The sequence below is a fragment of the Canis aureus genome, chromosome 1, assembly GCF_053574225.1.
Source record: "Canis aureus isolate CA01 chromosome 1, VMU_Caureus_v.1.0, whole genome shotgun sequence".
Lineage (NCBI taxonomy): Eukaryota > Metazoa > Chordata > Mammalia > Carnivora > Canidae > Canis > Canis aureus.
In genome coordinates this window covers 58,355,554-58,369,738 of record NC_135611.1, presented here as the reverse complement: position 1 = coordinate 58,369,738, position 14,185 = coordinate 58,355,554, and the positions used below count along the sequence as shown (strand labels likewise).

Sequence of the window (14,185 nt, the reverse complement as noted above, 5' to 3'; positions counted from 1 at the left end):
AATGTACATCAACTGATGAATGAATAAACAAAATGTACATCCATAAAACTGAATGCTATTCCCAACAAAAAGTAATGAACTACTAATATTTGCAATGTGAATGGACCTTAATAATATACCAAGGAAACAAAGCAAGACATTGAAGACTACATAATGATTATGTTTATATATAATTTCTAGAAAAGACAAAAGTATAGTCAAAAAGCAGATACGTAGCTGCCTTGTGTAGGAGTAGGAATGGTGATTAACTGCAGTCACAAGAGAACTTTTGGGGGTGACAGTATTCAGAGGGTTCGCTTCTGTCAGATTAGTAACTTATGGACTGTGTACATTTTTACTTATCATGGGTTTACTACCCCTGAAGCCAACACCTGGGTTCAACACTGTAGCACTATGTAGAATTGGCTACCTGAAGGACCACTTTTAGTCCCTGCATCACTTTCAGGACACCCTCGTAAATTACTCTGTGGTTGAGAGGCCTTACAGAATCCAAGAAACAGTCAACACTCCAGTAACCTACAATGAGCCCTACAATGGTCTACTTTCAATCTATTCATTCAGCCTGAATATTGAATACAATAGGCAATAAGAGAGAAGACAAGAGGAGAGCAGAGGAAGAAGTGAGTAGTCAGTGAAAGTCAGTACTCGGTGAGACCATATGGTCAGAGAGTGACCATGCTCTGTGAGCTCTGTGACAGACACGTTAAAAAGTGGAAGAAACAAGAATGGAGGGTCAAATAAATGACTGAGTTAGACAAAAAAATGCATGATTAAAGTGTAAGATAAATGGAAATTCTATGTGAATGAACAAAAAAATGCATGTCTGAAATTGTAAGGCTACAGAAGCTATCACTGGACATGAACTTGTAAGAAGTACTGCCTTTCTTCAAAAGGATCCAGGATAATGCCAGTAGGCAGAAGGACCATAAAGTTAAGGCAAAAAGTTCCTAGGGAGCTCTAGAAAGAATAACCAACTTAAAACCTTTTTAATAAATCTTTAAAGGAAAAAAACTCTATAATGTTATACCTGGCATAACATGACAAATATAGGAAGTATATTCGGTATCATATAAGAGATAGAATATTAAAAACAGAATAATGAATGATAAGATTATTTTCTTGGTAATGCCTCCTAAATAGCAGTTAAATTAAAATTTAACAGTTCAAACTAAAAAGACACAGTGAGAGGAGTGTGATATTATAATAAAAAATAGATATTTGGTCTCTGTCCAGGTTCCTAGCACAGAGCTCCTAAAATCCTTGCAATTTCCTGAATGATAGGAGTATTTTTTATTATTCATAAGCCCCCTTCTGCCATATCTGACTTTATGTTAATGATGACTCTTGGTGGGCCTCTAGATAGCTTTAAGATAGGAACTAATTGCCAGAGAAACCAATCATGCGATTACAAGGCTGAAATTTCAGCCATCCCTTCCAACCTCCAAGTAGGGAGGGGAAGAGAAGCTGAAAACTGAGTTCAATCCCTAATAGCCATTGATTTAATTAATCCTGCTAACATAAAGGAACTGCCATAAAAACTCCTAAAAGGCAGGATGCTAATAGCCTCCAGGTTGATGAGCACAATGTGGTGCTGAGAGGGTGACTTGCCCAGAGAGAGAGCATGGAAGTTGACTGCACCCCCTTGCCAATATCTTGCCCTAGATGGACCATTTCTGAGTTGCAGCCTTTATAATCAATGGGTGAATGTGTAAAGTTCCCTCCTGAATTCTGTGAGCCATTCTAGCAAATTATCAAACCTCAGGAGAGAGTCACGGGAAACCCTTATTTATAGGCTGTTGATCAGGTGGTCTGGGCAGGTGACAAGTGCAGGTGGCTGAAAACTGCAACGGGCATCTGTTGGGGGGGCGGGGGGTGAAGGGGGCAGTCTTGTGTAACTGACCCTTTAAATCTATAGTGTTGTCAAACACTGACTCCAGGTGGTTAGAATCAGAAGTGAATTGAATTGCTGGATACCCATTCGGTGTCTGGAGAACTAGAGAAGTCACTCTTGGTATAGGAAAAGCATCCCAGAAAGGGGGGGGGGGGGGAACAAGCAAAAGTCCTATAAATATTCAAGGATATTTATCACTGCCCCACAAATCCTCTAACATCCTCTCCTTTACCAGTAAGTCCTCATTCAAGTGAGTTGACTACAAATTTCATGATCTCAAAACCATTTTCACGTGTGGGTCTTGAAAATTTCAGAAACAAGGGTAACAATAACAAAATCAGGCTTTATTGCATAAACAGAACCTAGATGTTCTCCTTCATACCGTAGCCCTGTGGGATAAAACTAATAACATACATATATATATACAGGACTTACTAAGTAAACTGTCTAACATGTCTACATCCAAATCTGCAGATCTCTTTTGCTGCTGGGCTACTAATTGGCAAAAGTCCTGAGCAGCTCTCACAATATCTGCTTTTCCATCTTCTGGGGAGAGCACCCTCACTGCCGATCGGCAATTTAAAACTGGAGGAAGAAACAAACAGGTTAGGAAATAAAACTTCCTGTTCCAGACATATTTCAAAATCCATTTCAAGAAATATTAAGCTCAGACTAACTAAAATAATAGTTCTTATAGTAAACAAGAATCATTTAAGTCCTTCAAATTCAGTATCAAAACATACCTACATACACCCCTCTGAAAGGACTCACACATCCCATCTGCATATGTATTTATATACTGCCTTCCTTTCAGAGTGCTTAGAGACCTTGTATCTCTGAGTGCATCCTCTAGAAAACAGGGATTATAGGCTAGTTTACAATTTTCACTCATCTAAAATGTCACCTACAATCATGGTACAGTTAGCAGTTACACAAGACCAAAATGAAGACTACGAAAAAAAATGTGTTTCCGTGGAATAGGTACTGTCCATTTTATCAGGCTCTGATTCTATGGGACTTATTTTATAATTGATAGGATTCTACATAACTGACAGCAATGCCAAATTCTTGTCTATCGACATGCAAATTCTTTCTTGTCTAGTAGAGGTTCAATTATCTTCTCTGTAATGCCACAGAAACACTAGTTTTGCTTCCATTTACATGTTCATTTCAATATTTCTGATCTAAAAGTATGTCCATTCTCTAGATTCTCTTTCGAACTAGTTACAAAATCCACCTGATACCTGGCTGTTTCTGAGTTAAATAAAATCTTTAACGTGTTTTTTTTTTAACATCTATGAAAGTCATAATTTTATTGTTTTCTGAAAATTATCTTTGAACAAGATGAAGAAAGCAAAGTCTAAATCTGATCATCAAAGATGGTGATAATAAAGATCTACAGGGATAACAGAATTTGCCTTGAAACACAAAACACAAAACTGCATAAGTTACTCAATTTCACACTCATGCTTACCTTGATCATCTTTGTCATTACTATTTGCAAATTCTGGTGAGTATTTGGAACAATCTAAGCCCAGAAGTTCCTGCTGCTGTTTTAAAATTTCATCCATCAATCTGGAATTATTTCTTTTGAAAATACCTTAAAAAGAAAAAAAAGTAAAGTAAATAAGTAAAGTAAATCCCAATTAGGTTAATTTATCCTCTTCAATAATTACTGGATGTTTGTTGTGAAAACACTGAACTCAGAACTGAATAAATTCCAAATGCAGTAGTAACTGACTGAACCTAAACTAGAATCTAAAGAAAAGTACAACAAAACTCTGTTAACACAAGAGTCTGGAGTCAGACTAATGTAAAATAAAAAAATAAAAAAATAAAAAAGGCAAGGGTGATTTCTTAGTCAGTATGCATATGATAAAAGTAGACTGAGAAAGACATTTTAAGAGATCATTTACCTGAAACCTTATTTGCAGATTAAGAAACTGAGACCCAAAGTCCTGAAGAGTCTTGTCCAAGAATTTAAAAACTGCAGTAGTGATCTAAAGCCCTTCTCTTCTTGACTCCCAGTCCGATGAACTTTCCTTGCAGAGCCACCACATGTATTCAATACTATTACCTTAATGTGATTTTTTTCTTTTAAGATTTTTATTTATTTGAGAGAGAGAGAGGAAGAGAGTACGTGCACAGAGTACGTGCACACATGGTGAGGGGAGAGGCAGAGGGAGGAGTCTCAAGCAGATTCTGGGCCAAGCCTGGAGTCCTACGTGGGCTTGATCCCACGACTCCAAGATCATGACCTGAGTGGAAACCAAGGATAGGATGCCCAACCAACTGTGCCACCCACACACCCCTTGATTCACCCTTTTTTTGATTCACCTTTTTAATGGTAAGGGGAATTGGTATGAATTATGTAAAAAGTAGAGAGAATCCACAAAAGTAACAAAATCAAAATTTAGTAAATTAAAACAAAGCATGGAAGACATATTACATGAAACCGTGTTTGATCCTTCAACTGTGCACAGAAAAGTTAAAACTTTTAACTGCCATTAGGTCATTGAGAAAGATGAAGGAACTGTGTGACATAAAAATATACAATTAATAAGGAGAGCTTTAAAAACCAGTGACAAGTTTTTAGTTGTTTTCAGAGGATCAACTTTCTAGTGGCCATTGGCTTTTTACCCTTTATCCTATTCCTACTCCGTATTCTCAGTCAGATTTGACTTTAACAGCACTTCAACGATTAACTGGGAGAGAGAACACAACAAATATATATAAAATAACAGAGAATCTGCTGAATCTGCTGTATACACATGACAACCTGGTGGTATACATGTAACAGCAGTTCAAAGATAAAAAGCAGTCTCCCTTGGTAGGGAAAAGCTTTGTAAAATAAGCAAGACTTGAGAAACTTAAAAGAAAATGAAGAGGATACTGTTTTTCAGAAAAAAAAAAATACTGAATACCCAAAAGACAGACCAATGTTGCTGGAGCAAAGGATCTGAGAAAAGGGGACAGGTCTAATTTTCATTTCATGTTGCCTAACAAACAGGTAACCAACAACATGCAATCAACGTGGGAATGGTGGAAATTTTAACTTTGGGAAAATTAACCTCGCAATTAACCTGACTACAGAGAAAGTCAGGCAGCAGAGTACTGTGATAGTCTATTCATAACTTGATGAAGCAACGGAAGGAGTTCATTAATAGAAGAACTGAGAGAATGAAGAGCATGACTTAATTAGAAATGAACACAAAATTCCATGGCTTTAATCCTAGCTAATAGAAAATAATCAACTTTTTTTAAGTGGGAAAATTCTAGCAGAGAACTGGTTTGAGGAAAACATAAGCTTAGTTTTAGACAGCTGATGATAGAATATTTAGGCAAGGGGTACTGAAAAAGTGATTAAGACAGGAGGGAAGCACATTCAAAAGTGTCATCCACGTGGGTAGAGATGTTAACTGTTTTGCTCACCAGGGGCCAGCACAGTGCCTGGCACAGAATACTGAACAAACAAATGTCTGCTGAATGTCTGCCGAAAGAAGACAACAGGACAGAGACTAGACTAGGGGGATCTCTTTAGGGTAAATGACATTTCAGCTGGCCTATGAAGAATTAATTAGAAGAACTGTACAGGGGTGGGGCTGGGAAGGTAACAACACAAGACGGAGGACAGAGATGGAGACATACATTTGGGAGTCCTCCTCCTCAAGGTGAAAGGCAAACACACAAGAAGTGAGAAATGAGATCTCCAAAGGTAAGGACGCACACATGGAGAAGAACAGGGGCCAAGGTCATGGCTCCTTTAGGAAAAGCCAGGAAATATAAAAGAACATTTCATAGTACCCATATCCAGAGTGAGATTAAACAAAAAAATATAGTCCCAAATACAAACAAAATTTTTGAAGGAAGGTGATTAATGTCAGAAGCCATTTGAAAAACAATGTTTAGTACAGTAACACTTGGGCAACAATGCAGATGTGTAGGACATAAACATCTTCAAGTCAATCGTAAAATTCACATGTACAACACAAAGGCATATACTACGAAACAACTATATGATACAGGCTTAGGAACGGTACAAGATTTCCAATTATTTATGCAAATAAAAAATAATTTAGACTACAATTTCAGTCTACATCATAGGTATCAATTATGGAAAGCATATGAATTTTAAAAACAATGCAAAATCTCCACAACACTACTGCCAGGACATGGAACTTAGTAAAATGTTAACCAAATCTATTTCTCATATGAGCTAAAATTATTCATTTTAATAGTAACCTACCAGTAGGAATCCTTGCTTTTGTCTATTTACACCACGCTGATCCCTTCCTTTGATACTCTCAAGACCTGCTTCAGTTCTCACTAACTCACTCATCTTTGCTGTAGCTTCCAGATTAAAACAGGAACACGTTACAGGCACTCTTGCTCTCTCCAAATCAGTGGGTGATACTCTTTATCACCAAAATGCTCATTCTCTCTTCTCAATCTGTATCCTTTCCTTCTTAATCTCTCTCAAGTGTTACCATTAGTGACTACCCTGCTTCCTTCTCAAAATTCTATCCTTACTCCAGCTTGTCTGAACACCCTTTCTTGGTTCCACTGCCAACCTGCTCCTTGGATGGCCCCTTCTCACTTCCCACTGAATCCTTTCCCACTTCCCACCTGTAACTGGAGGTTACTCCTAGAGTTCCTATGTCAGCCCTCTCTTTCTGTCCATGTGCTCCTCTTTAAGTCTACTCACCCACAGGACTGTACAACCACTCAGGGCCAGGACAAGTATAAGATGAGCGAGGCAAAACTTAAGGGGGCACTAAAAAACTCAGCAACTAAGATTAATAATAACTTAATGTAATGTCGTTAACAACCTAATGCAAAAACATCCACCATGAACAAAACATTGTAATTTTAAGTAAATGCAGGATCAGCATTTTGTTAACAATTCCAGTTCATTCAAACTATCTAATTCTACCTGTGAGTTCTATGAGCATCTAAAAATGAACAAATCTAAAACTTGGCAGCTTATTTTTTAAAGCTAGTTCTCAAACACTTATAGCAAGTTTTAAAAAAATGGAGGAGTACCATAAGTGCAAGACTTATATGCACTTAAGGAAAAGGTCTAGATGGGAATAGGCAATATGAGAACAGTGAATGTATAAGACGGTAATACAAAAGGTGATTTGAAATCCTAACTGCTGTTAAGCTATCTATATAATCAGAAGGGGGAAAAAAAGTATAATCCTTTTTGTTGTTCTATTTCTAATAAAGGCACCAGTACCTGCCCAGTCACCCAGACATCTTCTCTACTCTCCAGTATTTTCACTGCCACCTCCAATGCCCTATTAACATGCTAAATCCATATGCTCTCCTACAGTAGTATTTCCCATATCCATTTGTTCCTTGTCCCCAGTTCCAAGCAATAGTCTTTTTCTTTAAAATATTACAATCACCTTCCAGTAGGTCTTCTTACCCCTTCTAGCATGTATTACTAACTAGACTGAAAACCAGATTAAACTTTGGGTTCATCTTCAATCCTGACATATTCTAATTTTAGTATCTCTAATGGCTCCGAAAATGTTTACTGTACCAAAAACATACTGCTCAGATCAGTATTAAGATTGCAGCCTGTGTTCCATACTTGGTGGGTAGAAATAATTTGTTTATGAAACAAACGAATCTATTTCTCTGTAATACTTTATGCCAGCAAATTAGAATTGCTTTTTGTTCCCCCCAAAACATCTGACATGAGTCCAACCTCTGTCCTTTATGTTACCTTCCCAACCCCGTGCCCTTAAAAACTCTTCAAAGGCCAGCTAAAATATCACTTATCCTCAAGAAGCCCTTCCCAATCCCATAGCCAGATATGCCCCATTCCTCCTCGGACTCACCTTCACCCCCTCCAAACACACATTTTATTCAAAACTCCATACTAAACAATATTTTACTTTTTATTATAACTTAATCCTCCTACAGAACTGTAGTTTTACTTAGGAAGTTGTGTCTTACTCATCCCTTTTCCCCTAAGGCACCTTCCACATAGCAGGAGTTCAATGTTTATTTAATAAACTGAATTATCAGTGCACAAAGTGCCACCTAACAACAAAACCTAAATGGACCTGTCACGGAATGGAATTTTTAAGAAGTCTCCAGGAACCTCTCACAATAAAAGAAGGTACTTCCTTAGCGCACAGAGGCAGAAATTCTGTTAAAAAGGAAGAATACACAGAGGCACAGTTACAAACTTCTCTTTAATAAAGATGTTCGTAAAGTTATTTTAAACACAACCTTTGTTTTGGCTGATTTGGATGGAGAAATTAAATACAGAAGTCTAGTTCTTGAGAGGTATTAAATACATAAAGCACAGTATCAGCAAGATGATTCCTTATACCTCACAGCTTGCTCCATCCAGAAATCCTGGTTATACACCATGTTAACTCTCTCACTTACCTATAAACAATACTATCAACTTAAAATTTTCTTCAGGATTCAAAGTGTGCCCACACATATTTCACATGATACACAAGAAATCCAGCAAGATGTAAGAGTGCCTTTGACTATGACAAGCAATTCCTCTGATATCATAGTATGACATTAGGCAAGTATTTATACTTGTGGAGTTCTTTTTCTCGTAATTCATCTTGTTTGTCCTCACAGGATCTAAACAAAAGCCAAAATGTTGTCATAAAAGAAACTACCACCAAAGTAATTTTATGTAAAAGGAACTTGAGAGATTTGTTCAGAAATAACTGACCTAAGGGAAAACAATTACAAATACATTTTTGAGAAAATCATATTTTACAGAATCATACAGTAATAAGCTAAAATAATTATTTTATCCCATCTTGTTACAGATGAGGAAAGAGACCCAAAAGGTCAAGCAATTGTCCTTGGTCAAGAGTCTAAGACTTTGGCCTGAAATCCAGGTCTTTTAGATTCTACTTATTCAGTTTAATAACTATTTCTAATCTTGATAAACAATGCTAAACCTACTTTACTAATATACCCATGAAATTTTTAATTCCCCTCTCCCAAAGTTGAACTCTTATTAAATACATAAAACTAGCTTTTTTACAAATAAGTGATATCTTTAGAAAGAACTAAGACTAGGGCTCTTTTTTAAAAGGCTTTTAAAGAAGGTTTCACAGGGCTAACAGTTATTTAAATTCCTTAAGAATGATGTGGGGATGTAAAATAAGTTTTTGCAATAATAATTTAAAGAATGTCATATTATGTTTTGTTGCTCTACAAGTGTATCTCACATACTCTCAATTTCCTAAGTGTAAACTACATGTAAATACAGAGAAAAAAGATATATGAAAGGACTATTTTTTTAAAACACACACATGTACATGCACACATGAACATCTATAATTTCCATAAAAAATATAAACTATTATGCCAGGAAACTGGACTTCAGAAAGGCTACAATGTTTTTGGTATTACTTGATAAACTTTACCTGTGTACTTTGGGGGCCAAATGTGAACTTTTTATAGTCTTAAGAAATATCTATTTTAAATTCTAGTATTGAAATCTACTTACAATGCTCAATGTTTAGACAACAAGGTAAGGTAATGTCCCCCAACCATTCATCCTAAACTGAGTGTCCCCTAACCTTACCATCATAGCACTCCCAATGTTTAGTATTCCCCAGTCTTTGTTCTCATACATGTGTAATCCTGGCTTATATGATTAAGCAATTTTGTTTTTTTTTTTTTTTTTTTTTTTTTTGATTAAGCAATTTTGTATCCTGTTTTCTTCACCTGTATAATATGTATCCTTCCTTGGTGCTATCTCATGATTATTACAATTGCATTATTTAACAAAAAAGTCTTTGCTGACTTGGTTTAGCTCTCAAAACTTAAAAATTAGTACTTCCAGACCTGAGATCATTACCGCTATAGCTATTGCATACTCTCTCAGAATTTAGGTTTTCATCATATTCAGGGGGAAAAAAAATGGCAGTACAACTGGTGAACACAGAAATTAAGTGGAACAAAGGGCATTATATGAGGTCAGACAAAGGGTAGTATACAAAAGGGTCTATGGGCCTTGGTAATGAGCTGAGAAAATATTCCAAGTGTAATGGGAAGCACTTGGAAGGTTTTATTCAGAATTTGAATGATATTATCACAAAAGATCACCTTGCTGATGAGTGAAGAGTGGATTATACAGGGGCCAGAATATAAATGAAGACCAGTAAGGTGGCTACAGCAATAATCCAGGTAAAATATAGTAACTCAAACTGGGGTGACTGCAATGTACAACCAAAAGAAGTGTTCAATTTGGAACATATTCTAGAAGGCAGGCCAAGGAGGCCTATTTATAGATTACAGGCGTAATATGATAGAAGAGACTCACAGAAGAGATCTAAGTTTTTAGCCTGAGCAACTGGTTGAAAGGTACTAGTATTTTTTAAGATAAGAAAAACTGGGAGACAGGTCTGGGGTGGGAAGGAAATTCAAGAATACTGTTTTGGACATGCTGAATGCCAAATAAAAGTGAACCTGTTAGTGAGTTGGATACGGGATTCTGGAATTATGGGAGAGATCAGGACTGGAGTTACAAATCCTGGTAAGAGCATTTAAGGAACACCTGGTAAGACTGGAGAAACCATCTGGGACAGGGGTCAGCAAACTACCTGTTTGGAATACAGTCACACCTGTTCATTTATAACTACTTTTTTGGCCTCACTGGCAGAGCTGAGTAGTTGTAACAGGGACCTCTAACCTACTAAGCCCAAAATATTTAGTAGCTGTCCCTTTAAGAAAAAGTTTGTTGCTCTTTAACCTAGAAGACAGAATGAAGGAGAGAACCACAAGGGCATATATACATATACACAGTACAAAACTCTAGGACACCCCAACATTTAGAAGTGGAACAAATGAAGAGAAGCCAGGAGGCTCAGAAGGAACAGAGAGCAAGACAGGAAGAAATCCAAGCTTATAGGATGTCATAGAAGCCAGGGGAAAACTATTTCAAAGAGAGTGGAATTAAGTATGTTCTATCCACCTATCAGATTATATACTGTATTCAGGTACCTTACTGTAGTCTTTTGAAATTTCTACTATATTCATTGAAATGACATTTTGGAATTAGAGGTTTCAATATTTAGTCTACCCTTTCACTCAAGCATGGGTAATACATTAACTGGGTAATACAACCAGGACATACATACTTCTTTCAAATTAAGTAAGAAGGACTTTAATTAGACAAGTATTCAGTCATCAAATATTCCTTAAATACTGCTTCTTTTGAAATTTATGTGAAATGAATAATCAACGCCATAAAATGAGACTTTCAAAGCACATACTTAATATATCTTTTTTAAAATCCGAAATTAGAATGTTTACCATGGTTCTCCCTTCTCTTCTATAGAAACAGACTTCAAGAAACATCCAGCAGCAAGTATTTATAAGGACAAGGGAAGGGAGGAAAGAAAAGTGGGATAAACACTAAAACAATCTCTCTTAATTATAAAGCATCTAACCAGTTATGGAATTAATATATTTCTTTATAAATAAATGCCCATCCTTCAAAATGGCCTACTTTCTATCCTTTAAAACTGGACACTGGGATCCCTGGGTGGCACAGCGGTTTAGCGCCTGCCTTTGGCCCAGGGCGCGATCCTGGAGACCCGGGATCAAATCCCACGTCGGGCTCCCAGTGCATGGAGCCTGCTTCTCCCTCTGCCTATGTCTCTGCGTCTCTCTCTCTCTCTCTCTCTCTCTGTGACTATCATAAATAAATAAAAATTTAAAAATAAATAAATAAATAAACTAGACACCTAAATAAGTTACCTAGTGGTTACCCTCACTTAATTTTTCTAACAACCCAATTACGCTATCAGAGGCAATCTTGAGAGAAGAAAATATATACTTATGAAGTATTTAAAATTAAAAAAAAAAACTACCATGAAAACTTTACATGACTAAAGCAGTCATAACAAAATAAATCTTAGATGCCATTAAACATTTCTATTTTGAGAGAGAGCCCCAGGCTACTTCACAGAACAGCAATTACACTGGAATAATAAGCATGGTGTAGCAAGGGAAGATACATGTGTGACGGTGGTACGGCATAATGCAACAAGTACCGGGCTTCCAGTTCCAACTCTTCAGCAAGAGAGATGGGTAAAATTACCAACCATGTGGGCTTTCTCAGCCCCTGGGCACACATTATAAAAATGAGAAGAATGTCTTCACAGACTCTGCTTACAGAACAAAGAAATGGTTCAACACAGAGCAGGAGTTCCATAAAATTAATCTTAGTTGATTAAAAATGTATACCCTGTGATTCATAGGATAAACTTTTGTATTAGTGGTATAAAGAAAATTCCATTTGCCTTCAAATATGTTACAAATCATTCCTATTACCTGTAGATAAGTTCCACTTTATCAAGGCTTTAAAATGACCCAACATAATTAGGAATAGTACTAAAAGTGACTATATTATAGTCATATTCTCTTACCAGTGAAAGTCAGTATAGCAAAATGGTTAGGTATAAAAGCTCTGCAATAAAATCTAGTTCAAATTCTAGATCTGGTCCTTACTAGATATGGGTCCTTGGCTTTCTAAGTGTCAGTTTCTTGATGTGTAAAGCTGCTAAGGATTTAATGCACTTCTTTGCATAATTTCTGGTAGACAGTAAGAATTCAACAATGACTATTCCTATTAAGTAAGGGTTTATTTTCAGACACAGATCCAGTACTATGGTTAAACAGAAGGGTACTCAAGAGAATGAGGTCATTTCTAAAGCCAAAAAAAGCAGAATAAAGCTTTTCAAAGTCAGCAACACTGGGGATGAAGTAGTTCAGAGGCTATCTAGGAAGTAGCAGGGTGGACATTATTATAAGGATTAATGGTAGCCTTTTGCCAGGTAGCTAACTCTGACACAAAAAGAGGACTTTCCAGGATGCTAAGATACATGTAAAATTCTGCACAAGACATGAACTACACAAAGCTGAGGACTAGGACCAGATGTTCCCTGACATGAGTTTCCACATTGAGGAATACGAGCACTCCAGTTTATATTGCTCATTATATCAAGATGTAATTGCAATACAACCGGACTTCAAAACTTCCAATTCTATGTTCCAAATACAATAAGAACAATAAGTACTTAGTAAAACCATATTTCCCAATGGCATCTGTATCACTGAGCAAAAACATAACTAGGGCAAATTATGTTCATTTCTCTCCATTATTTTAAGGTTCCTGGGTGCTCATGTTGGGAAACCAATGTACAACACCAAACTACACACTGTAGGAGAAGCAAATATGAAAAGGATAGATAGCATCTGTGGAGCTTACAATCCAGTAAGATGATCCAGGCACATATATATGACTACTGCTTTAGAAAACAGAAATACCTTTAGAGATACACCAAGTTCTGAGGAGATTCAAGGATAGAGCAAGAAAAGAATCGAAGAATCAAGACAGGCTACATAAGAGATGATAGGATGGACTTAAAAGGATCAATGACAGCCTTCTGACAAGTAGACAGCCATTTGTCAGGGAAAGGAGAAGAGCCCTTCCAATGGGAGAGAACGTCAAGTCCCCTAAACCTGGGATACAGCAAAAGGTATATGAAATAGTAAGAAGTAGGCCGGGGAGGCTGGGAGTACACTGGACATTTTTAATTCCAGTGTGAGAAATCTGTACCTAAAAACAATTTCAGAAGACACCTAGTACAGATTTTATGACTTTACAACTATCGAAGTAACACCAGAAAGAGCAACGCAGAACAAAGACTCCTGTTCTCTTGTTGCTGAATCCTCACACAGAAGGCAATGCCTTATTCTGGATCACTCCAACTTATGGGAACTAATACTAAGACCCTGCCCAGACTACCTCACGCATGAAAAGGAACATGAAGAACAAATAATTTGAAGTAAGGCAAGTAGCAGAATGTCCCTCAGTTTGTGCTAGCATTAAACTTCAGCGTACAGAGGCAGTATGCAGTTTGATAAAAACAGAGGTGCTCAGGTCCCGCTCCCCTAATTCAGTCTGATCGATAATACCTTGAATCTCTGTTAGAAGCATCCCCAACGACTCACTCTTAGATGGTCCACAGGTCACATTTTGAAAAATCCTGCCCTACCGCAAAGTCCCCAGCATGGCACCGATATGGCCGGGCAGTAAGAACAGGTCCCATCACCAAAGATACTAACACATACCCAGACAACATGGAGCTAAGCGTACTTCAAGTGAGAGCCAGGCAAGCACAGCACCCCTAAGGCTGTAGCTCCAAAAGCCCCTGAATTCCAGTTTTTGTGCCAACCCAATTATGGTCCTTTCTTCAATTATAATCATGGAGTCAAATTAGGCAAATC

The 14,185-nt window shown here is 37.1% G+C and overlaps 1 protein-coding gene across 1 annotated transcript in view; it reads right to left on the bottom strand.

The window, feature by feature from the left end:
* NUS1 (NUS1 dehydrodolichyl diphosphate synthase subunit) overlaps positions 1–14,185 on the bottom strand; it is a 29,419-nt gene that overhangs the window by 10,378 nt on the left and 4,856 nt on the right. The window contains exons 2-3 of the mRNA XM_077900917.1: positions 3,366–3,491; positions 2,327–2,476 (exon numbers count right to left, since the gene is read on the bottom strand). Of these exons, the coding sequence (XP_077757043.1) occupies positions 2,327–2,476; positions 3,366–3,491 (276 nt within the window). The remainder of the gene's footprint in view (positions 1–2,326; positions 2,477–3,365; positions 3,492–14,185) is intronic.